The 26,429-nt window shown below is 37.0% G+C and overlaps 1 protein-coding gene across 12 annotated transcripts in view; it reads left to right on the forward strand.

Annotated features, from left to right (window-relative positions):
• Positions 1 to 26,429, forward strand: part of dph6 (diphthamine biosynthesis 6) — a 307,319-nt gene that overhangs the window by 208,256 nt on the left and 72,634 nt on the right. For 10 of the 12 annotated variants that reach the window (XR_011351225.1, XM_069916657.1, XM_069916656.1 and 7 more), the window contains one exon: positions 22,831 to 23,076. Coding sequence is in view for 11 of the 12 variants with exons in the window: in XM_069916657.1 (XP_069772758.1) it covers positions 22,831 to 23,076 (246 nt within the window). In the remaining variant the exon portion in view is untranslated. Of the gene's footprint in view, positions 1 to 3,665; positions 3,841 to 22,830; positions 23,077 to 23,202; positions 23,334 to 26,429 lie in introns of those variants that run through there. The other 2 variants (XM_069916661.1, XM_069916664.1) reach the window with 2 other exon arrangements.

A 26,429-nucleotide genomic window follows, 5' to 3' on the forward strand; every position in this document is an offset into this window, starting at 1 on the left:
ATTCTCAGCTGGGAGGGTGAGCAGCCAGATGTCCTGATCCATGTAGGAACAAATGATGTGGGTAGAAAGGCAAGGAGGTCCTGCAAGGAGAGTTCATGGAGTTAGGCTCTAGGCTGAAGGAAAAGACCCCCAAGGTAGTGACCTCATGCCATGTACTAGTGAGGTTAGAAATAGGAGCTTAATGTGGCTAAAGACATGGTGTAGGAGGAAGGGCTTCAGGTTTCTAGATCATGGGCTCTCATCCAGGGAAGTTGGGACCTGTTCTGATGGGACAGTTGTTGACAGGTTGCTAGTGCTGCTCTAGTGAATTTAAACTAGATTTGCATGAGAAGGGGAACCAGAGTGCCAGAACAGATGGAGAAGTGGAGGAGGGAAAAGATAATGTTAAAATTGTATGCTCTGTAAGAAGTCAACGGGTTGAACGTGGTGGAACTGATCTTAGGTGCATCTATTTCAATGAAAGGAGTATTGTAGGAAAGGCAGATGAACTTAGAGCATGGATTGGCACGTGGAGATATGACATTGTGGCCAGTAGTGAAACTTGGTTACAGGAGGGACACAACAGGAGGGAATGTTTCTGCATTCTGTGGCTTTAGAGGTGATAGAATGGGGGGATAAATGGGGGAGGAGCGGTTTTGTTCATCAGAGAAAATATCGCAGGGGTGCTCAGGCAGGACAAACTAAAGGGCACTCCTACTAAGGCTATATGTGTGGAGCTGAGGAATGGGAAAGGTATGACAACACTCATGGAGTTGTATTATAGACCATCCAATAGTCAGGGAGGAGCAAATTTGTAGAGAGAGAACATAAAGTTGTGATAGTTGGAGATTTTAACTTTCCACATATTGACTGGGACTCGCATACTGTAAAAAGGCTGGATGACTTGAAGTTTGTCAAATGTGTTCAGGAAAATTTTCTAAACCAATATATAGAGGTACCAACTGGAGAAGGTGCAATCCTGGATTTCCTATTAGGGAATGAAACAGAACAAGTGACAGAGGTCCAATGTCCATAATGTCATTAGTTTCAAGTTAATTATGGAGAAGGATAGGTCTGGCCCTTGGATTAAGATTCTAAATTGGAGAAAGGCTAAATATGAGGAAATGAGAAAGAATTCAGAATGTGTGGATTGGGATGTTGTTTTCAGGCAAGGATGTGCGAGGTAAGTGGTGAAATTTTGAGAGTACAGAGTCTGTATGTTCCAGTCAGGATCAAAAGCAAGGTTAGAAGGTATAGGGAACATTGGTTTTCAAGGGATATTGGGCATCTGGTTTGGAAGAAGAGAGAGGTGTATAATAGGTATAGACAGCATGGAGAAAATTAGATTCTTGTGGAGTGTAAAAAAATGCAAGAAAAATTTCAAGAAAGAAATCAGAAAGGCAAAAAGAAGACATAAGGTTGTTTTGGCAGACAATGTGAAGGAAAATTCTATGGGTTTCTACAGATATATTAAGAGCAAAAGGATAGTAAGGGTCAAAATTGATCCCCCTGAAGATCAAAGTGGTCAGCTTTGTATGGAGCCAAAAGAGATGGGGGAGATATTTAAAATGTTTTTTTTTCCCTTCAGTATTCACTCAGGAAACAGCCATAAAGTTATGGGAAGTAAGGAAAACAAGCAATGAGGTCATGGAACCTATACAGATTAAAGAGGAGGAAGTGCTTGCTGCCTTAAAATGAATAATGATGGATAAATCTACAGGGCCTGACAAGATATGCCCTCAGACGTTGAGGGAGGCAAGTGTATAAATTACAGGAGCTCTGACAGAAATATTTAAAATATCCTTAGCCACAGATGAGGTGCTGGAAGATTGGAGGGTAGCTTAAATTGTTCCATTGTTTAAAAAAGGCTCCAAAAGTAACTGGAAATTATAGGCCAGTGAACCTGACATCAATAATAGGTAAAATATTGGAAGGTATTCTAAGAGATCAGATGTGCAATTATTTGGATAGCCAGGGATTGATTAGGGAAAGTCAACATGGCTTTTTGCATGATAGATCATGTTTAACCAATTTTATCCACACAGTTTTTCAAGGAGGTTACCAGGAAAGTTGATGAAGGAAAGGATGTGGATGTTGTCTACATGGACTTGAGTGAGACCTTTGACAAGGTCACACGCGGGAGATCAGTCAGGAAGATTCAGGCACTAGGTATTCATGGTGAAGTAGTGAACTGGATTCGAAATTGGCTGGATGGGAGAAGCCAGAGAGTAATGGTGGATGATTGCTTATCAGATTGGAGGCCTGTGTCTAGTGGTGTAATTTAGGGATCAGTACTGGGACCATTGTTGTTTGTCATCTATATCAATGATCTAGATGATAATGTGGAAAACTGGATCATCAAGTTTGCTGATGACACTAAGGTCAGAGGTGTTGTGGACAGCGAAGAAGGTTTTCAAAGCTTGCAGAGGGATCGGACAAGCTGGTAAAGCGGGCTGTAAAATGGAAGATGTAATTTATTGCAAACAAGTGTGGCTTGTTGCTTTTTGGAAGGACAAACCAGGAAAGGTCATACATAGTAAATGGTAAGGCATTAAGGACTGAGGTACAACAGAAGGATCTGGGAGTGCAGATAGATAATTCCCTGAAAGTTGCATCACGTGTGTAGGGTTGTAAAGAAAGCTTCATTCTTTATAAATTCTTCATAAACCTTCATATCTGAGTACAGGAGTTGAATGTTATATTAAAGTTGTATAAGACATTGGTGAGGCCAATTTTGGAGTATTGTGTGCAGTTTTGGTCACCTAAATACAGGAAGGACATCAATAAGATAGAGAGAGTGCAGAGAGGATTAACTAGGATGTATACCTGAACTTCAGAGACAAAGTTACAGGGAAAGGTTAAACACTCCCCAGAGTGCAGAGGAATGAGGGGTGATTTGATAGAGGTTTTTTTAAATTATGAGGGGAATAGACAGAGTAGATGTGGATAGGCTTTTTCCATTGAAGGAGGATGAGATTCAAACACGAGGACATGGGTTAAGGTTGAAAGGGAAAGAGTTTAGGGGGAACATGAGGGGGAACTTCTTCACTCAAGAGAATGATGGGAGTATGGAATGATCTTCCAGCTGAAGTGATGCATGTATAAAAAGCCCAAGTATTAGAAAAAGAATATCCTAAGTGAATAAAAAAAATCTCAGGATAAGCAGCTGTGGGAAGAATACCATTGAAATATTGCACCTCAAAAAAAATTCTGCAATGTTAACTATCTGAGTAAGTGGATAGAATGAGATTGAACTCGAGAAAAGAGATATTTGTTAAAATAAATCTCTTGTACAGATGGAACCATGAAAGGAAAATCACTGCCTACTATCATATAAGAAGACAGTGGACCTCTCATAGGAAAAATACATTCATTAATGCCTTTGCATGTATACTTTTGTTAGAAATGGATATTACAAAAAAGGATGGTATTTTTAAAAAAGGGAGGGGAACTCATGCTCAAGCTACCTTTGGAACGCCTAATGTGCTGTTTTCTTGTGAGTAGTGATGTGCAGGTTGATTTGTACCTATTGATTTAATTGTCCCTAAGTTGTGAATTGGAAAATACCAAACTGCATTGTGCATTCAGTAATTTGCATGGTCTTCAAGTTTTTTAGCTAGAGGGAAAATGCATTGGTTTTTGTGCTTATGTTCTCCCCTATCAAGTTTAAAATGCTGTCTTTGCAGAGAATATTGGAGAGCAATATACTGCAAGGATGCACACTTTATACCTTGGAGCCCTGCCACGACACTTTCCAATGATGCGCAAGAAGTAAATATTATTTGTACAGATGAAATGGTAGCATTGATAGATGAAGAACTTTATTGTTATTATTCACTACTATTTAAGGCTGAAGAAAGTGGACAATAAAAACAAAAGAAATTTGAAGTGAGTAGTTCAAATAAGTAAAGTGAGAAATTATCCACCTTGGTCGTTAAACCAACCTGAGAAAGTTGGATTTGATCCATCAACTGTGCATTCTTAAATTGGAGTATGATCTTGATCAATTCTTTTGAACAATGAAATGTTAAATGTAAAATCACTTGGTGTGGGTCAGAAAATCCATTTCTGCTCTGTAGGGTGAAACGAGGAAGTCTGCTGTGATTGTAGGTAAAAGCACAAAGGAGCTGAAAAAATTCAGCCAGTCGGTTGCATCCATAGGAGGCAAAGATATATTACCGACATTTCAGCTTGTGCCCTTCGTCAAGGTATAACTTACAAGTTATAAGTACTGAGTTTCTCCAGCTCTTTTATGTATTTTCTGCTCTGAAGATATTCTTTTAGCTGAAGGGAAGTTTACTGATAGAAGAGAACTCACTGAAAGCAAATAAAAATATAGCCAGTATGGCAAAAAATGTAAAATGGTGAGAACCAAATGAGGTAGAGCAATTGAATTTGTCTGGAAATAAATGACATATAAAATTTAATGAAGAATCTGTCCATTTGTAATTATACTACAAAAATAACAAAAGTTCAAACTGAAGGAATTTGCACTATTTCTGAAATAACAGGAAGAATGATATTTCAATGAGGTGTTTTGAATTTCACATGTAAATTCACAATTCTCATGGATCCCACCTATTTTATCTTCTTGCATACTGGCATACAATTTTGTTGTAACACACCACATCAAAGAAATATATACTGAAATTAACTTCAGTGGATCTCAATTAATGCTAAAACTAAATTGGAAAAACAATTAAAATGCAGAAAAGGGAGTAAACTCTCATAGGACAACTTTAACAAACTGAATGTTTCATTTAGATAATTATTGTGATATAAAAGAATAAAAATTGAACTGGAATATCATTGTTTAATGTCCAAATTAATATTTCATTTAATTATTACTTTCAGTATCTATTGTCTTATGAATGGCAGTTCATGGATATTTATGAATGCTATAACCATCAACTTAGGAAGAAGCATACTTTATGTATTCTTTTTGGGAACTGAATATATGGTTGAAAAGAACATTTTTGGATTTACAGGGCTCTGGGGAAAGAATGAGAGTGGGGTTCATTTAAAAGATCTTTCAAAGGGCTTGCACAAAAATGATGGGTCAAATAACAAACTTTGAATTATTCTGTAATTTTTGTATTGTATCTCGTAATCATGTTTGTTTCTAGCTTATTTGTTTCTTTAATATAATTTTATGGTGTTATTTCATTGATAATTGTGTTTGTTTCTCTTGTTGACGAGGGTGTAACAATTTCCATTCATTAATAACAAAATTAAATCATACAGATTTAATTTTAGGCACTTGTATACAATTATGCAACCAGAACAGACAGAATTGGCAGTGAAGAGAAAGCAGAATACAAGTATTTTAGTTTTGAAGCATCTCTAAATTTTTGCTGGTGACCACTGAACTGATTGTCACACTGAACTATTTATGGTATAAAAAATTGTATGCTGTTGATATTTAGAGTTCAGTTTATAAGCAGTAGATTTTTCAGTACAAAGCTTCCGGAAGGATCCTGGAAATAATGTGGTAACACACATTGAAGAGGCAGGTATTCTGGAAAATTGGCTTTGTCAAGATGTGACAAAAGTGACACGGCAGTAACTTTTTTTTTCATAATGCATATCACAATGTGACTAGTGAGCTGTAACTTGGAAAAAGCCTGCCAAACAGTTAGGGATGGCTACAGTCATGGAGTGCATCATATTGCAACGTTGGATCTTCTTGAGTACTGAAGTAATTTGGACAACTTGCTGGAAATGATTAAGTATTTATCATTCTTTGGTGGAGACAAATTTGTTACTTGTATGTCGCACAGAATAGTTTAATGTACATAAGTGGTCGAAATAAAAAGAAGTAAAAAAAAGCCATCAAAACAATTTATATTTCTGAAAAAGGTAAAGAAAGACGAATATAAAAATTTACAAATGTTAATTATTTAATAATGTTGATACAAGACACTTTGCAAGCTCCTCCTGATCAAACATTATGGAAGTTTATGACTGAAGCATTCCTTTATTTAATCTCCTATTTTGACTTGGAGTAAAGCTATATAAAAACCGATGGTTAATATAGGCTTCATAGATCAGCAATCAGGTCAAATTGCACTAATCTGGTGTAAAATAATATCCAATCATTTCAGTTACAGTAAAATGTATGTTAAAAGATCCATACATCAACTGCATTAGATAATTGTGTTTTATGTGAGAGCGTTAGAATGCAAGAGTAGACATAAATGACTTAAAATCCCTATTTGAAATGAATTGTGTGTCATTGATGTACGTGTAGTCATTTAGATATATTTGAAGCTATTCTGGAAATGTACCTATAAAATATTATAAAATCAAAAATGAACTAATGCTTTAAAAAAAATTATATAACAGGTTTAAATTAGCTTCAAGATCATTGTAATGTTTTGCACCAAACTAAGTCTCTATGAATACTTTTTTCAATCATATATAACAGTGTTGAGTAACTAAGACCTTCTGCTTTATTCTGAGTGGAAATAAATCCTTCTATCCTTAAGTTAACAGTCTCTTTAACATTGTATGACAGGGGTGGAACAAAAAAATGTTTCTTTAATTGTAAATTTTGGCAATGTTCACCAAATCAGGCAACATCTGTGGGAGGTAAAAAATAGTTGACAGCATGTCTTGACCAAAGTGGGCTTTGCAGATGACATACAGGATTATGCTGGTGGGAGTTGTAGTTTTGTGACTGGTTGGGAGCAGGGACACAGGATTTGCTTAGGAAATTTAGAACACTGGGTCTCACTGCACACCAAACAAACAAAACATCACAGTGTGTTTCTTATGGTCCCCCAGAAGGATCTTCACAGGAGACCAATCTGATAGACAGACATGGCTCCCCGTAGGGGTAGAACCTCATAGAGAAATCACAAGCAGGAGTAGTTAGGAAATCTTAGCTGTAGGGGATGGGTTGTAGTTTGGGGTATTGAGAGTTGAGAATATATAGATCTTGTAAGAGTAGGTGTGTCAGGTTCTATCATCTTCAGAACCTGAATTTATTGTTATGAACAAGTCACGAAATTTGGTGTTTTGTGGCAAACATCCATAGAAGCCAACTTTTACTCAGATGTTTTGGGGGTCATTCATGACTTCTTTTCTTACTTTATAATTTCATCTCAATGTAATTAAATTGTCTAACTCGTATCTTTATGTTTTTTTCCATATTTTTTTCTACCTTCGTTTCTTTTTCTTTTAATATTAGTCACATAGAGCATCTGGTAATGTTGTTAGGCAGGGGTTTTGAGTTCTCTTTCTTTTTCTATTTTCTTTTCTCATTTTGTTCTTTTTTTTCTCTCTTTTTTGTTATTAGCTCTTTTATTTATATATATGAGAGAGAGCATTTCAAATACAAATCATGGATATAATTTACAACAGTGATTTTCAAACTATCCCCAAATTCATATTCCTCCTTAAGTCTTCCCTTTGCTATGTGCTCTGTGATGAGTAAGGGATTGCTTAAGGTGGTATACAAGTGGGAAGGGAAGGTTGAGAATCACTGCTCGGACCCAATTGTAACTGAAATATTTTGCTTGAGAAAAATTGTCATTGGCCCATTTCCTATGGCCAGGCACAATTCCAATGTTATCTATAAATTTGCTGATGACACCACAGTTGCTGGCAGAATCACAAATAAGAATGAGAAGCGTACAGGAGGGAGAAAGTTCAGCTCGTTGAGTAGCTTCATGCCAACAATCTTGACCTCAACGTTTTGATTTGTATTTTTAAAAAATGAGTGGAAATCATGCGCTGTTATTCTGAAATTATATTTGTTATATGTAAGAGACAATATTTTCTTTGTCAAACTTTTCCTTTCCACCTACATACCACCTTAAGCAATCCTTTACTAATCACAGAACACCTGTTGCATAGGGATTGCTTGTGGTGGAATGTGAGTTCAGTAGGGGAGTTTGAAAACCACTGATTTACAACTTATGTATGTTTTTTTTATACTGAAGGTTTTATCAATTTTGTATAATTATCCATATCATTTTATTGAATTGTATTGTGCATAAGTTCTGTATTAAAAAATCAATAAAAATAAACCACTTTTACAACAATATTTTTTTTGAAAAATAAAGGCATTGTCTTTGGTTCATTGATCATTCAGGAATCTGATGGCAGTGGGGAAGAAGCTGTCCTTGTGCCGCTGAGTGTTCGTCTTTAGGCTCCTGTACCTTTTTCCCAATGGTAGCAGAATGAAGAGGGCATGGCCTGGGTGGTGGGAGTCTTTGAGAATAGATGCTGCTTTAATAAGATACCGTCTCTTATACTCGATGGAGTGAAGGCTGGTGCCTGTGATGTCGCAGGCCGAGTTAACAACTCTCTGGAGTTTTTTCTTGTCCTGTCCATACCAGACAGTGATGCCACCAGCCAGAATAATCTCCATGGTACACCTGTAGAAGTTTTCAAGAGTCTTCAGTGAAATACCAAATCTCCTTAAACACCTCACAAAGCATAGCCACTGGTGAGCCTTCTTCATGATTGCATCAATATGGAGGCACCAGGACAGATTCTCAGAGATAATGACACTCAGGAATTTGAAGTTGGTGACCCCCTCCACTACTGAGCTCTCATTGAAGACTGGGTCGTGTTCTTCTGACTTCCTCCTGAAGTCCACAATTATCTCCTTGGTTTGGCTAACATTGAGCTCAAGATTGTTGGCATGAAGCTACTCAACGAGCTGATCTTTCTCCCTCCTGTATGCTTCCTCATTCTTATTTGTGATTCTCCCAGCAACTGTGGTGTCATCGGCAAATTTATAGATAACATTGGAATTGTGCCTGGCCATAGGAAATGGGCCAATGACAATTTTTCTCAAGCAAAATATGAGTAAAGCAGTGGGCCAAGCATGGGGGTTGTTTCCAACATATACTGACTGCAGTCTTCCAAAGAAGTCAAAGATCCAGTTGCAGAGGGGGGATACAGAGGCCCAGAGTTTGTAGCTTCTTGACTGTCACTGAGGGAATAATCTTGAGATTTATTATCTATCTTTCCACATAAGGAAGGGTTCTTTTTAACTAAAAGCAATCAGGATTCTAAACAATATTGGTGGTAACTTCCCTGAATCTTTCTATTTATTCCTTTGTTTTAATGATATACATACTCTGATTGAGACCAAATTTGTGCAGCTGCAGAGAATATCGAGCACCGATAGGGTTAATTTGTTTCATTTGAAGGACAGATGCAGTTTCAAAGTCGGTGAAAATCTCCAGAAAAAATTCCCTCCCTCCCCCAATCCCCACAGCAATTTTAATATTTGTCAGTTATTATCCTGCTGTGTTTCTTTTATAAAGTTTCTCGAAAACTTCCAACAAATTTATATGCAAACATAGCGCAAGCCATTGACATAAAGTTAAAGATCAGATTGACTTTTTCACAAAACAATTTCTTCAAAAAATATGAAAATATAGTACTTGGTATAATGCAATGAATATTAATTATGGAACTTTTAAACTGATATTAACTTAATATCAATGATAGTTTAGAAGAAATTTATTTATAGATGGGGCATAAACAATGTATACTTAAATAAATATCTAACATTTTTTAAATGTGCATTATATTCTGATTGTTGATTAGTTTATGAGACTAATGCAAATGTAACTGTCTTCCTGTCAGATTTAGAGCTGCATTATGCAGTCATGTTGCATTTTTAAGGACAGATCACTGACAGTCAATTAACAAATTTGATTGGTGTGTCATACCATTCTTTTGAACTGTTAATAGTATGTTAATGTCATTCTTTTCTTCATGCTATTTCATTTGTGGTTTTTCAGTAGCACAGCTTTTTTTTATTCCAATCAACCTAAAATAAATCCTAAATAATAGATTATTAAGCCTGATGCAGCTTGGGGAGATTTTTTTCTGCAATGGGAGTTCACAGTGGATCGCTTTGATATTGAAATTAAGGAGTGATAGCCTTTTTATTCAAATCATAACTTCTTTTGATGGTAGCTTGATAAGAAATATTCAGGGAAAGTCTGACCTTATCTGGTTTCCCGCCGAACAGAACTCTGATGGTGTCTGAAGGTTCATAAATGGAATGCCAATGACAATTTGTTGTTGTCGTTTTGCTGCCTCAGCCCTCAGTTGCAGATAGTTGATGTACAGCTCTCACTTTACCAAATAACCCTTCCAAGTAAATGATCTTCTGATTGATCCGATGGTTTCAAAGCACTGGGTTCTCATTTATGGTTTACAGTCATAGTAATTTAAGCGTGTACTGTGCTCTGAAAAATGCATCAAAGTTGACAGCCGAACTTGACGCACAGGCACAGTATCATGGGAAACAGGTTTCTTCTACATCCACTTAAAAAAGGACATTGTACTGCACTACTGAAAATGCAAGGAAATCCTGAATAATTGCCTTTAATAAAAGAAACTGCTATTGAAAATACAGAGAATCATGGCCTTTATTTTTGTGAGAAAGTGCAAGTTTATAATACTCATGTTATAATGTGGCTTCTTCAATCTGAAAGCACAATTCTACATGACAGTACTTTGAAATGGACTTCTTTATTTGAAAAAAAAATCTGTTGTTGATGTTTCATGTCCAGTTTTGATTTGTATTTTTTAAAAATGAGTGGAAATCATGCGCTGTTATTCTGAAATTATATTTGTTATATGTAAGAGACAATATTTTCTTTGTTAAAATAAATTTGGGATTGTAAGTTTATTTTCAAGCATTTCAGTTTTAGTGAAGTAACCATTAGGCTCAATAATATTTTTAATTAAGATGCAACTTTTGTTGGCAAGATGATTTGCAATAACAAATGCTGCATGAAATAACATTTGCAGAGCTCCTATTGACCAGCAAAATAAAATATGACTTATTTTCTTCAGCATTCTGGTACATGGTTAACACGAGTTTTACATGAAGACTGGGTTTTCAGCTTTATACATTTAAGCTAACTGGGTAAGAGAGAGTACATTTTAATATATCAGTTTCTTTTACATTTCATATTTCTTTTTCATAGTTGTTACTTAGTATGATCCAGAAGGAGGTCAATTGTCCATCACGTCTGTGCTGACAGAGCATTCCCATTTTCCTTATATCCAGATCACTTTTCAACTTGCTCTTTCTTTCACTTGTCCATCAATTCCATTTTTGATTATTTCACTGCTTTACTTATTTCAAGGGTTATTTACGGTATCCAATTAACCAACCATATCACTGGAAACTTACGGGGAAAATTCAGTTATTCAGACATAACAGACCAATTTCAGTTTCTTCCAGTTCGAACAAGGGAGATATGAATAAAATGGCAATGTTGCAAATTGATTTCGAGTTTTAAAACACACTGTGATGTAAAGAGTTTGTGAAAGGCACCATTGAAATGCTAATTATTTTGTTAATTAGGGAACTCGTAATTGATCATTCATAAGAAACTTCTGTAGAATCCTATGTAATTTTATGTTTCACATTAGAAATTGGAGCAGCTCCAGCATCAATCATATTGGTGTTTGGTATGCAGAATAATCTGTGAATGAAGAGAAACTCAAACAATACATTGGCTGCATTTTTATTTCCAGTTTGTCTGGATCCTTCAATAACTTTGCAAATGAAACAGTGTTAAATTTCATCATTCATGTTTTTTCCATATTTGCAAATCAGACAGTATTTGATTTCTAAAATAGGCTGAAGGATTATTGCTAATTGCAGTCTCTTTTTTTAATGCTTCATGGACCTTCATAATCAACTATAATCTTTAGTGGATGATGACTTTTACAAGCAGTTCCCCATTTTTGATTTTCTTTGAGTCATTCTTTTCTTGACAATAATCTTCTTCCCATCCTTCTCTGAAGTTTATTAATCCTTTGCTAAATTTCTGTTTGCTGGGAGCCACCCCTCATTTCTTTGCAGATATCTCCAGGTTATTTTGATAAATGAATCTCAGCTATCTGTCTTAATGCACAGTTCAGCCATACAGTGAAGTTTATTTGTAAAGATGGTCTCTGTAGAGGGAAGTTTTGCATAGCCCCAGCTGGTACAAGTTCCTCAGCCTCCAGATTTAAGTTTGAATAATCTTATTGCTGAATTTGTAAGAATTCTCAAATCAAAATCAATAATATCTCTTTGACTTTGGATCTAAGCAGTGTACCTGCTCTTCTTCTTCTTTGGCTTGGCTTCGTGTACAAAGATTTATCGAGGGGTAAAGTCCACGTCAGCTGCAGGCTCGTTTGTGGCTGACAAGTCCGATGCGGGACAGGCAGACACGGTTGCAGCGGTTGCAAGGGAAAATTGGTTGGTTGGGGTTGGGTGTTGAGTTTTTCCTCCTTTGTCTTTTGTCAGTGAGGTGGGCTCTGTGGTCTTCTTCAAAGGAGGTTGCTGCCCTCTGAACTGAGAGGCGCCAAGATGCACGGTTTGAGGTGATATCAGCCCACTGGCAGTGGTCAATGTGGCAGGCACCAAGAGATTTCTTTAGGCAGTCCTTGTACCTAATCTTTGGTGCACCTCTGACTCGGTGGCCAGTGGAGAGCTCGCCATAGAACACGATCTTGGGAAGGCGATGGTCCTCCATTCTGGAGACGTGACCTACCCAGCGCAGTCGGATCTTCAGCAGCGTGGATTCGATGCTGTCGGCCTCTGCCATCTCGAGTACTTCGATGTTTGGAGATGAAGTCGCTCCAATGAATGTTGAGGATGGAGCGGAGACAATGCTGGTGGAATCGTTCTAGGAGCCGTAGGTGATGCCGGTAAAGGACCCATGATTCGGAGCCGAACAGGAGTGTGGGTATGACAACGGCTCTGTATACGCTAATCTTTGTGAGGTTTTTCAGTTGTTTGTTTTTCCAGACTCTTTTGAGTAGTCTTCCAAAGGCGCTATTTGCCTTGGCGAGTCTGTTGTCTATCTCGTTGTCGATCCTTGCATCTGATGATATGGTGCAGCCGAGATAGGTAAACTGGTTGACCATTTTGAGTTTTGTGTGCCCGATGGAGATGTGGGGGGGTGCTGATAGTCATGGTGTACCTGCTAGTTCATTGTAAAATCACAATATGCCATTTTACTTACCACATCATGGCCAAGCATGGATCCCAATGTACCAACATGGAGTTTCAGGTTGCTTATCATTTATACTTGGAGAAGGTGAATCGTATAATTCCAACTGTTTAACTCGTACGAAATTTGGTTGCATTTGAATGTATGCAATAAATGACATGTCCTCACCCAGCCAGTCATTTCAGACCACCACAAATTCATACTGTTCAGAAAAATGACAAATAAATGCATTAGAATTGGGACATAGTGGAACATCAATGAGCACAGGTGTCAGCAATAAATGGACTTTCAACCAATATGCGAGGGACGGACGGCTGGACAGAAGTTCCAAAATCAAAGTCACAATGTTTCTTTTGAACTTTAGAAAAGCATTAGGTTATAATAATAACAAATAGCCTTTTAAAGAAAAGGCTGTTAAAAGCTAACCCCAAAGACTTGTTAATACAGTTTTTATTGTCTTTAAAACATTGGATTCCTTCATACTTTGACGAAGGGCTCAGGCCTGAAACGTTGGTAACCTTTAGCTTCCTATAGATTATGCGTAACTCGCTAAGTTTCTTTTGTGTAATGATTCCTTCTAAATCTTCTTTCCAGAATTCTGTAACATTACACAAACAGTTTTATTGATTGCAAGCTATTTGTGTTGCATCTTGAAAAGATGTGTAACTTTGTTATATTTTTAAAAATTAATAGTTGTATTCATCCCATTCACTGTTAGCTGTTTGGAATAACATTGATGTAGTGAAATGCTGTAAAAACTTGATTTTTATTGTTTTTCATGTTTCCCTTATTTTTCAGTATTGGCCCACAGCTTCGAATTGCCTTTAAACCATCCTCCTTTTCTTTGCCCATCTATTTTCAGGTTTTGTGATGGAACCTATGCAGTCTAATTTTAAATATGATGGTGGGCAGTCCTCTGCTCTGGATTTAACCATAAGAAACTGGAAGATTATCTGATGGCTTAAACCCAAGCCCAGATGTGAATAATGGCAATCCAGATAACATACTAAATTAAAGCATATTTTTTCTGGACCCAGACTCAAAGGCAATATCCACAAAAAAAACATGTTCGAGGAGAAGAAATTATTTGATATAGAAAAATTGCTGAGATAGCAATTTTCAACGATTACTTTTAATTTGCCATAACTTATTAAAGCAATTAACACTTTACATCCTTCAATTACTTTCAAAGTCACCACTTATTCATGGGTTGGGAACATAGGCTTATTGGCTACTTCACGTGATTTCTGTAGAGCCATTACTGATGATCATTTCTGGATTTTTGCTTTTATATGTATATTTTTACTCCAAAATTTGTCACTGGCTTCCTTTGAATGTGTTATTTTTTCCAGGTTCTCGTCACTATTTTTCATTGATAGGTGATGAAAATGTGAATATGAAGCCACCCTTACTATCCCATCCCTTCTAGATTTACTTCCCTTACCCAAAGAGCATCACATTTCTGTAGGCAGAAAATGTTCTTGTAGTTTATAGGTATTTTTATTTTTTGTCCTTCATTTCCCTTTCTGTTCTGCCTCCTCTATTTCTATCTTCCTTCATCCTTTCTTTCTTTCTCTCCCTTCCTTCCTCCTTCCCCCATTTCTTTGCTCACATCCTTGACACTCATTGATTAAGAAGATAGGCATTGGTCTTGTTACACATCAAGGTTCCCGCTGGCCTATTGACCTTGCATTCACATCATTTCACTTCTGGCAAAGTGAAATTGTATTGTCAATAACAATCAACATATAAACACTGGGTTTCTAGTTCTATAGTCCAATTCTATAGAGTGCAGCTCAAGAATCCTGCACAAATAAACTTTTCATCCATTTATTTACAAATGCATTATAAAGTAAGATGGTATCAGATTATTTACTTTAATAAATGTTTGGTCAAAATAGATGAGGGTTTACCTTGATTAACATAAAATTAGAAGTTATTTTTGCTTTGCAGGTAAACCTCTGAGTTAATGAAAAAAAGTCTCTGAATGCTAAATGGATGGCAGCATTTAAAAATTGAGGCTTTTTAATGAAAAACATAATTTGATTTTCACAAGCTCCAACCACAGTAGCCTCATTAAAAACATATTACCCAAGAGCTTTAGAAACTGGTTGTATAATTATACTAATTATTAATTTTAGGATCTGAAGCTATTGAATTAAGATCATTTTAGTTTGCATTTCATTTACTAAATTTAGTCTTTTGAATGGAGTAGTCATTCACAACACACATTGAGTTTATGGCTCACGGGCATTCCGTGTGATTGTGAACTGTAATCTTGATCACTGTTTATTCTGTTTCAGATTTCCTTAATGTAATGAGAAAAATTAAAATAAATGATCGTATTTGCAGCCAATAACATACTAATTGAACCTGAAAAGCTAGGATTATTTACCAATGAAGATACAAATTTAGCATCCCTAATCTTGTTATAATAAGACTTTCTATCTGTATATCAGCATGGGTCCTTTGCCTGCGGTTCTAATTGATCCAGCCATTGAGGTCTACCCTAAGGTCGGAAGGTTACATGGCTTTGCAGAGGCCAGCAATTAGCACATTGTCACTTGTGGTTATTTATATTGGCAGCATCTTGTAAGCAAGTATTTGACTGACAGGTCAACAGGTCAATGGGTCTTATCTGAACCTGTGACCTATTGGGATAGCGGGGGGATAACTCAAACAGCTTGCAGCATTAATAAGATACATTTTAATTTGTTACTGATTGAAGCTTTACCCTTGAAAAACAGGTGTTTAAAACATCTAATTCTAGGAGAGGACATTTTTTTTAATGCAGCAATATTTCAAATATCAAGATGGGAACCGATCACCAAATACTGAATATGTTTTTCTAGTTCAAAGTTATGTTTTGGAATTGGCAAGCTATTTGAAATTAAAGTAATATTTCCGTGCTCAGAGCAAATCACTGAAATCTGAGAGTCTTCATGTACTTCAACACATATGTGGTTTATATTGTGAATGTTGGAGAAGGGAGCCTGTAATGGAGAATAAAGTTAGATAGAAGAAGGGAACAGGAAGAAAATATTCTTCCACGTGTTGACTGCAGCTGAAATATGTGCAAACATGTAATTTAAATGTAGGAACAGAAGTAGAAATAAGTTGGGAACTTGCCTACTCCTTGAGCCATCTCTACTATTCAACAAGACCATGGCTGATCTGGTTGTAACTCAACATTTCCACCAGCCCTGGTAACCTTTTAGTTCCTTGCGTATCTCAAGCCCATCTAACCCTGCCTTAAAAATATGTTGATGTACGTATGTACAGAAATTCATTCTTGCTGCAGGCAAACTCCAATAGTCCACTTTAAGTTAATAAAGATAATAAAATACAAAAGATAGATAGAAATAAATATTCAGTCACCGTAGTGCATACAAAAAAACTGGTGTTACAATAGTGCAGGCATGATTTTTGTGGTGCCAGAGTAGTTTATGATTAGTGTACTAAAGAGCTCTCTTTGCTTCCACTGTTATCACTGCCATTTAATGAGAAAGTTCCAAGGACACATGAGCGAACTATTCTTCCTCTCCACCCCATAGATACTGTTTGACCTGCTGAGGTTCCTCCAGCACTTACTTTTATCTCAAACTTTCTCATTGAATGTTGTCTGATGTGCTGACTGAAAATATTTTCATATATATGATATATATATAAATAATAAGTCAAGCAGAAAATCATCCAAGATAAACATGTTTAATTCCCATGTTTCTCACGCAAAAGTTCGATCCATTATGAAGTGCCATCTACTTCACAATAATGTAGATCAGTCTTTGAAGGGCATGTCAATTTGCTGGATCACTACCATATAGCTCTTATAATTGAGATTGTCATTTTCACGCTGTGGGGTCAAGCAAACTAGAAATTATGTTGCTTGCCAAAATCTATCAGACAAGCAAGATAGTCATCAGGTAATTGAGCACCAGATCTGAGTCCAGGTTATGTGAGTAAAGAACCTGTCTGCACTTCAGATCTGTCAAGCCAGAGCTTGCTTTTAATGGTGCTCTCTGCACTGCTGTTCCCTCCAAGCTGTTTGCAACCAGTGCACAAAGAGAGTAAATGTGTGCATAAAAGGTTAGTTAAATAAAATCTTAACTAAATACGTTACTTCATAGAATTGTAATCATTCTTGTATTAAAACATGCCAATACAGTTTTGTTAGCCATGAGAGGGAGGATGTGCCAAAATGATCTTGAAACAATTTCAAATTTTCATTTGCACAAGCATTCATTATGCACATACTTTTGTCACAGGAAAAAATATTTGCACAACATAAGATTTTTGCGCACATTCACTATAAAAATTAGAGAGAACATTGCTCTGCACCTGAGAGAGTGATAAGGACACATTTTGCTTCTGTGAATTTACCGCCGTCCATTTGTGCCATAGAATTATAGTTGTGCAGAATAGAAGCAGGCGCTTTGGCCCGTTCCATCTTGCTCATCTATATCAATCTTATTTGCCTGCATTAATTCCATAATCATCCCTCTCCTGCTCATTCAAGTTCCTGTCAGTATGCTTCTTATGTTACATTACAGTTCCCTTCTCCACCACCTCATTCCAGATGCCAACTACTCTTTCTTTGATATAATTAATTTTATGTACCTCTATTATGTCACTTTGCTACTTCCTTCACTCCAAGGAAAACAGACCCAGTGTATTCAATATTATCTTGTTACTCAAGCCCTCCATTCCAGACATCATCTCCAGTTTACACACATCTTTTCTGTAGTATGGTGACCAAAACTGGATGCAATACCCCATGTGTGGCCCAACCAACATTTTGAGTAACGAACATAATGTTACAAACCGTATACTCAGTGCCTCAGATGATGAAGGCAAGCATTCCATGTGCCTTCCGCATCACCTTGTCCATCTATGTAATTATACTCCTTGGTCTCTGTTCAATAATGTGCCTCAGAGGCTGCTATTTACTGTACATGCCCAGCCCTAGTTTAATTTCTCAAAATGAATTACTTTGGACTTGTCTGATTAAATTCCATCTGGTATTGCCTTGCCAATTTTCTCTGGATCAAAATCCTGCTATAGCCTTAGGCAAACTTCTTCTCATCCACTATACTAGCAATTTTGGTGTATTCTACAAATTTAGTAATCATGCTCCTATATTCTTATCCTAAGCATTAATATAGATGACAACAGAGGGAAAGTTCGAATATCTGCAGCACATCACTGGCCACAGATCTCTAATCTGAAAAACATTTCTTCACTACCTCCCTCTGCCTCCTACCACCAAACCAATTATGTCTCCAACTTGCTCTGTTGCCCTGAATCTCCATATATTGTAACCTTCCAGACCAGCCGACTGTGTGAAATCTTGCTAAAGGTCTTGCTAAAGTCCACTTAGATAACCTGTATTGCCTTGACCTTGTCAATCCACTTGGTCACCTCTTCAAAAACCTCAGTCAAATTTGTGAGACACAAGTTCCTGCCCAGAAAGTCAAGCTGACTGTTCCTAATCAGTCTTTGTCTTTCCCAGCACAAATAAATTCCATCTCAGAATTTCTTCTAATAACTTTCCCCATTTTGATGTAATGCTCACTGGCCTATTCCAGCTGCCCTTAAATAAAGGAATGACCTTGTTGATAGTGATGAATGAAGACACAAAAATTTCTACAAAGGCCCCAGGGAACCATCCACCTTTATGCATTTCACGACCTGCACATCTTTTCTTTCTTCATGTTGATATGTTCCAGGATATCATTCTCTTCCTTGAACGCGAGGTTCCATGTCCTTTTCCAAATATAGACTAGAATCATTCATTTAAGAGCTTGCCTATTTCCCATGGCATCACCCATTGGTTACCACACTGATCCTTTGGGGATTTACTCTCTACCTGGCAATGCCATTAATTTAAATCTTTTAGGATTTTGCTTAATCTACACACCAGATGCACTCGTGCCCCTTTTTTTGTCATTCAATTTTCTTCTTAACTGTCCTCATACATCCTTTAATCAAATCAAGATGCTTGTTTGATCTTGGTTGCCTATACTTGACATACATCTTCTTTCTAACCAAACACACAAATCTCTTGTCAACTAAGATCCCCTTGTCCTGCCAGAATTTGCCCTTCACTGTGACAGCAACATGGTCTCTAAATTCTCCTGATCTCACTTGCCAGAGTTATGTCCCTTCACCTGCAAGCCATCTCTCCCAATCAACCTTTCTATGAAAAGAAGCCCAAGGGGCAGCAAGACCTTACACAGTTTGCAGATAGAACCCTCCCAATGAAAATAATATAGCTGATTCCTGCCTTAACTGCCTGACAAATTGTAGAATGCTGAACTATATCAAATAGTTTCTAATGTCTCTGACTTGCAGAACCATTTTAAAACTGTTACTTTTCCAAAAAAGTGATATTAAAGAATTAAAAAAATGAAACTGAACAAAACTTAATTGAAAATATGTGAATTACCTATTACCCAGCTCACTAACCCTGCCTATATTCAAATGAAGAGAGAGGTTTTTTTTTCTGTATCAGATCTGATCTTAGTCTCCCAAACTTAAAATGCTGGAGAATTGCTTTCAGTTCAAACTCTACTTCTGCCATCAGTTCCTGGACAGGAAATCACCAGTGAACCATAGCCAACAACATAAAGCTTAAGTGAAGTGTCAGAGTTTCCCTGTGTGAGTCAGCCCATCTTTTACATATATTATTGCAAGTATTTACAACATTGAAACATAGTGTGTGGCCCAGCAATTCCGTGTAATATTGGTGCTCCACATGACCATCTTCTACTCCTCCAATTAAGGCATCAAAATATCCTCTGTTCCTTTCTTATATGAATCTCTTTTGAAAGCTTCTTTACCTCACCACACCTTGTCATGATGGGCTCCACATTCTAACATCAGGCTCAAAATGTTTCTCCTTAGTTTCATCACACACTTATTCGTGAATTTCTTATGTTTGTCTCCTGACATTGCATTAACATTTCTTAAATCACAGATTTAAGTCAACGCTTTTGTATTTAATTAATTTTTTTCCTAGTGGGTGGTAAATCTTTGACTTTCTCTGCTCACTTTGGCAACAGAAACTGTTGCTGATATATTTAAAAGTCAAATAGTAGATTTTTAGATATTGCAGTGTTGGGGTCAAAGGAAATGTTTTTTTATATTTTAATTTTCATAGACTTGTCAAACAAACATTATAATCTTTTTTTTATCATTCCTGTAACATAGAGTCTGTATTTATCTGCTACCCCCACCCCACCATCGTACAACTGAAAATACCGTCAATTAAATTACCCTGATACCAAAACAAAAAACAACCCATATATTCCCCCCCCCATCTTTTTCTCCCTCCCAGTTTATCTTTACCTCCCCCCTGGGCACCAATAACCAAGCTATTGGTGACAATCCCCCTGTCATTTTGAGATGTGCCTAATGTACTCATCTGCCACTTATCTCCCTTTCCTTGAGCTCCCCGTATTCATTCTTACTTCTAATATATATTCATCTCTAAACAACATGAAAAAAGCTCACATGTCCCCCTCGTATTCCTCTCAAATACAATATTTACAGACCATCTTTCCCTGATTTCCTCTTTCCATCTTATTTACATTTAATCCTGAAGCGGTGACAGGGTTCTTACAAAATCCATTGCCTCTCTTGGATTCTTAAAAAACTTTCTTTCCCCTCCCGCCCTCACTATCTTCAGCATTGCTGGGTGAAGGAGGGTAAACTCGATTCCTTTTTGTTTAAGGCTCTTTTTAACCAGGTCAAATTCCCTCCTGTGTTTCAATAGTGCCACGCTTATGTCTGGGTGGAATAAAACCTTCTCCCCCTCATATTCCACCGGAACCCCCACATAGCATTCGCACCCACTGCTGCCACCCATAAGATCCTTTTTCTATCCTGGTAGCGAAGGAGTCTTACCAAGATAGAGCATGGCTGTTGGTTTGGCCCTGGGTGGTGGAGGGGGGTGGGGGGGGGGCGGGCGGAAGAGACCAGTGGGCACATTCTATTCTTTGATTCTTTTTAATTTGTTCCATCCCCAGTGTATCTGAGATCCACTTTTTCAGGAACTCCACCATGTCTCTTTCCTCCTTACCCTCCTTCATCCCACAATTTTAACTGTATTTGTCCTGTTGATGTTTTCTAAGGTATCTAGATTCTCCCACATCTTTACCCTATCCCTTTCCCATGAATCCATTTCACTCTCACTTATCCAATCTTTCTTCCTCTTTATCAATTCTCTCTTTCATTTCAGATACCCCTTTTGTCAGGTTTTCCAGCCTTTCTTTGATTGCCCCTGCCCTGTCTCTTTGTTCTTTCTCCCATCTTTTTTCTTTCTCTTCTCACTCTTTATTCTATTCATATTCTTGGTTGTCTTCCTTCTTTTTGAAGTCTTTTTAATTTAGGTGATCTTCTTGTATCTATACTTTATTCTCCTTTCCTCGGGGAGCTCCTGGGTCACCCCACAAGATCCTTGCCACCATCCTGGATCTCGGGGTCAAAGAAAATCTTGCTGGAGTAGATCAGCCACATTCTCTATGAATGTTGGGTTAGGCACACTCATCTGAATGACCTTCATCTTTTTTTAATTGCTTTTCTTGGAATTAATTCAAACAGCTTTACCTTCCTCCAATTTGCCCATCAATTTTAGAATTTATATCAATTGCTCTCTCTTCCAATTTGATTGCATTAAATTCATTCTGTGTAATATTAATTTGTGGGGAGAAGGGGTTGGGACGAAGAAGAGGTTTGCCTGATACCCCATATAAAAGGATGACCCACATTTAGATGAAAATGGAATTGCTCTATACAATATCAAGACAGGATGCCACTTTTCATTATGATTTTCCTGGCCATGGGCTACCGAGGATTGACCCCTAGGTCAATCTTGAGCTGAATGACTGAAGGACATGATTGGCCTAAAGAGACCCAGTAGATATGAGGGCATTAGTTGTGAATGGCAAGCAATGTAATTGGACGCACACACTCACACACTCCTTACATTTAAAGTACAATATTTGGCAATCTGTTACTAATGTCTATCTGGAAATAGCATGGTCCTCCAGTAAGGGCCATTTTGCTTGGGATGAGGCAATTGTGAAAAGGTGACTACATTTCTTAACTATATAATGTACAATGTTGGTTTAAAACTATCCTTATCTTAATCTAGTTTTAATGTTGGAAAAATTAGCCTCAAGAAAATGACTTGCACATTTATTTAGCAAGAAAACTAAATGACAGAACATTAAAAAATAGATATCTGTCTCTTGTTTAATTAGGGTCACATTTGAATGAACATAACTTAGCACTTTAATGTGCAAAAAATATTTTATCTGTCATAATTAATGTTTCTTTCTGTGTATTTTTTAATAATAAAAGTTGTATTCTTAAGAGGTCAGAATAGATTATGTTTAATAAATATTACATTTTCATTGCTAAAATATTTAGATGCAGATCCATATGAAGCTTCACTTAGACTGTTGAAAGTAAATATCTGCACCATGGATATGGCTTCTTTGCCTTAACTTTTCCACCACGTGGACAAGAGTGATATATTAAATGGCATTCATGCAATGTGTATATAAATACAGGAACAGAGTTTCATTGTGGAATGTATGTTCCAAATTGGGAATGTATTAATATATATTAATATATATTAAACTTTTTTTCTGAAATTTTGTCTCTGGAACCAAATTTCATAAATTGAATAGAATGATTAAATATTATGTGTATATTGTATACATTAGAAAACTAATATCTACCCTACAATTTTTAATATAAATCTTTGTGATGTATTTACCTCTGTATTTTAAAGTGTCTTGTTCTTCATGATAGGATTTTGCATATAATTAATTAGTTTTATTTATCCTCTTAGATTGGAGATGAGATATTTTGTGCAGGTCAGATTGGTTTGGTTCCATGCACCATGCAGCTTATCAAAGGAGGTGCCAAGCCTGAAGCTGTACTTTCTCTAAGCCATGTCCAGAAAATTCTTGAGGCAATGAAAAGTGGAACAAAATTAAGCAATATCTTGCTGGCAAACTGTTATGTCACAGACAAGAAATACGTCTCCATTGTTCAAAATGTCTGGCAAAAGGGAATCAAGGGACACATAGAGGAGGTAAGAACAGTGTTGCTTCCACTAACGCAGTAGTCCACTGAAGCTCTTTAAAATAGCATTTAAATTGTCACTTGGATTTGTGCAGCAAATCACTGTGATTTGACACCTTTAATTGTATTCCTAAAGGTTTCTGACATCCTGTGGAACTGCATTGTCCTGGGTCCATATGATTGTTTAAAAATGAAAAAAATGTGGACTGATTTTGAAATCACATGAATCATGAATATTAAAACTTTGTTTTAGATGCTCCTATGAAATCGTTTCTTGATCTCATCTTTTAATTTGTGTGTTTTTCTTGTTCGTTATTGCTTTTGACCTAAAGATGCCAACATTTTCCATAATTGCAGGTTTTTAATGACTAATTAGTGGGATTTGATTTGTCTTCCCCCTCCCCAATATAAAATGTAATACTTTCACTCCATGTAAATATGTAGCTAACTCCATGACTTATGAATTTTCTTGTCTGATACTGACTGAGTTTAAAATACATTCAAAGCTGAGAATCTATCTTAAATCCTGAGCACTAAAGCCTAATGTTCTACAACTAATGTGATGCCTTGGGGCAATTTTAAAGGTTTCTTTCATTTTAAGCTGTGACTCCAAGTCACATCTCATCTGCTAAAGTGGAAGTTAAGTTCTAATATTGATCTACGGCAGCAGACCATTGAAAATTATCAACACCACATTTGCTCAGGTTTTAGTGTGAGACAAGTACCTCAGGGTATAACATTTAGACATGGTATGTTTGATACTGGAAATGAAACGAGAAAAAAAGTTAATTTTTACATCTTAATTTAGGAACAAGCATAGAATCTGTTCAAAAAAATCTTCAGTGTATAATATAGGATAAATTGAGAAACCATTTCTCATTATAGTTGTTTTGTTTGTACCCAATTGTGGTGTTGCTGGTTTCAGGACCTGTTTAAAGTTCTTTCATGAACATTTTCTTTATGTCATAGAAAGAGACTATTTACATATTGAGTTTTCAAAGCAATCCCATAAATTCCCATTTACTTCCTTGAAATTTATTTCGCACATGCCCCTTAACTCTTCCCTAATTCTTTTATTACACTCCTGGACTTGCCGATTAACCAACCAAGCACCACTTCATTTGAATATGGGCGAAAAACAAAACACCCAAGATAATGCAGACTCTCACAGGAAAAATGTGTGGACTCCACACAGAATCGGAGGTGAAGATTGAATCTGGGTTTGCTTGTGATACATGTCATGGATCACCTCCATGTCACCTGTTGTTTTGTGCCAACCATTGTGTTTTTTACTTCTATTTGGACCTCTGCTGCCTTTTTAAAAAAATTTTGAGACAGATTATTTTTAAATTAAGTTTTCATTCTCAAACAAATTTAAGGAAGTATTTAAAGATCAAATAAATTCTGTAGTTCAAGTACCCTAAACTAGAATGAAGAAATCTAAAAAAAAGCTTTGTCTTAATTCACAAAAAAAGATTTTTAATGTTTGTTAATGTCGACAGATGATAAATATGCATACTACATGGCATCTACAGGAAAGATGCCCGAGCTGCTGTAACAACAGCACTGTCACTGGTGCAGACCTAGGAGAACGAGGAACAGGCAGAACTGCTCTGAAGGCTTCAGCCACATAATACTGATGGCTCTGAACAGGTTTTTAATGACCTGTTAAAGGAGCTGGTAGTTTTTTTTATTTAAAATCCTGAAACCACCCAAGGTGACGATGCCTATGTTCGGCGGGAGACTCCAGGGTTTGCAGACTCCAAGGAGCAGGGGACTAGCACAGCACACCAGAAATGGAAAGAACATACTCCACTATGAAGGAAAAGCAGAGGAGACAACGCTACAGGACAGTGACCGTGATGGCAGATCAGCAAGGGGCTCATTGGTTAAGCTGCAGGCTGCTGGAGACTGGCTCATGGGAACCAGGTATCATAACCAGGATTTGAGAGGGTGCTGAGGGCAAGATGGGGTGTCAGGCACTGAATTCGTCCTGATGGTGTCAGCAGTTTGGACCTGGAGCTTGGATTCCCCATGGATCGAACAGGGGTCTGTGCAGTTGCAGAGGCTGCGGGAGCACTGGAGGCAAATTCAAGGATGCTCAGTGACTCTGAAAAGGCTCTTATTTGCTTCTCTTTCTCTTTTACTGTAAGGGGTGCCAACAACACTAATGGCGACTCTTTATCTGCCTTATGGCAGACAGAAGGCAATTTTGTGTGATATTACATTTCTGTACTGATACGTGATAATAAAGGAATCTTGAATTTTGAATCAATAGTTTGTGTTCTTTAAACTCATACAAAATGTATGTGACCTCTCAGTAATCAGTCAGCAAAGATGTCCCTTCAAAACTGCTTTCAGTTTACACCCTCTTCCTTTCAGCACCAGCCACAATTCTACCCTCAGCAACAGCAGAACATAAATATTGTTCTATTAATTTTCACACTCTGTTAGTTGCAAATTTTGTGTCTCATATTTGTATTTTACTTGTTGACTTATTCATGCCCTCAACTGCTATGCAAGGGCTCCCTTGGAAGGTTTTCCACCCAATGCTTTATTCACTTCAGATTTTGTTGGCAGACACAGAATGATTGCAAGACAGACACCTGCGATTTGTAATAAAACAAGAGTCTATTGGCCACAAAGGGTCAGGCAACGAACCAGAAGATTGCAGATGCTATATTTCCCAAAAATGAATGAAGAAATTAATAAGCATTTTAAACTATTTTCCAGCCAAAACTCTTTTAGTGCATTTATACATGGATATAATTTACTGTATATTTGTGGAGGTTAAGTTACACTAACTGTTTCAATCCATTTAAATAAATGTAATATTGCATGTCCAGAAATGGAGATTAGGGATTGAAAGAGATATAGAAACCTGTAGTAAATTTATGCTCAACAGATAGCCTTTCCACTTTCTTCCAGTGTTGCAAAGGGACTGTGCTATGCATACAGTATACAAAAATCTGTGTTCATGAATGACACACATAGTGGTCCTTTGGTACACATTCACATGATAACCATATATAATTGATGGAATCATTTACCTGTGTAAACTCAGCTGCATAATCTACCAAGGGAGAGTTCTAAAAGCAACCATTCTCAATGGAGAACTTATTGCACACTGTGTGACAAGGGAAATATCAGGATGGGTAAGGGATTCCTATCTGATATTTCCCTTGTCTCCTCACTTCACTGGGAATTGGAAGTTGTTATCTGTCATGATCGTTTCCACAGTGGCCATGGAAGGGACAATCCTTTAATCAACATCTAAGTTGACCTTCATTTTTGTTCTTGGTTGTTACACATACTGTTTCTTCATCACAATTGCAAGCTCTCTTATTACATCTACAATGCCAA

Source organism: Narcine bancroftii, chromosome 2 (assembly GCF_036971445.1).
Source record: "Narcine bancroftii isolate sNarBan1 chromosome 2, sNarBan1.hap1, whole genome shotgun sequence".
In the NCBI taxonomy this organism is placed as follows: domain Eukaryota; kingdom Metazoa; phylum Chordata; class Chondrichthyes; order Torpediniformes; family Narcinidae; genus Narcine; species Narcine bancroftii.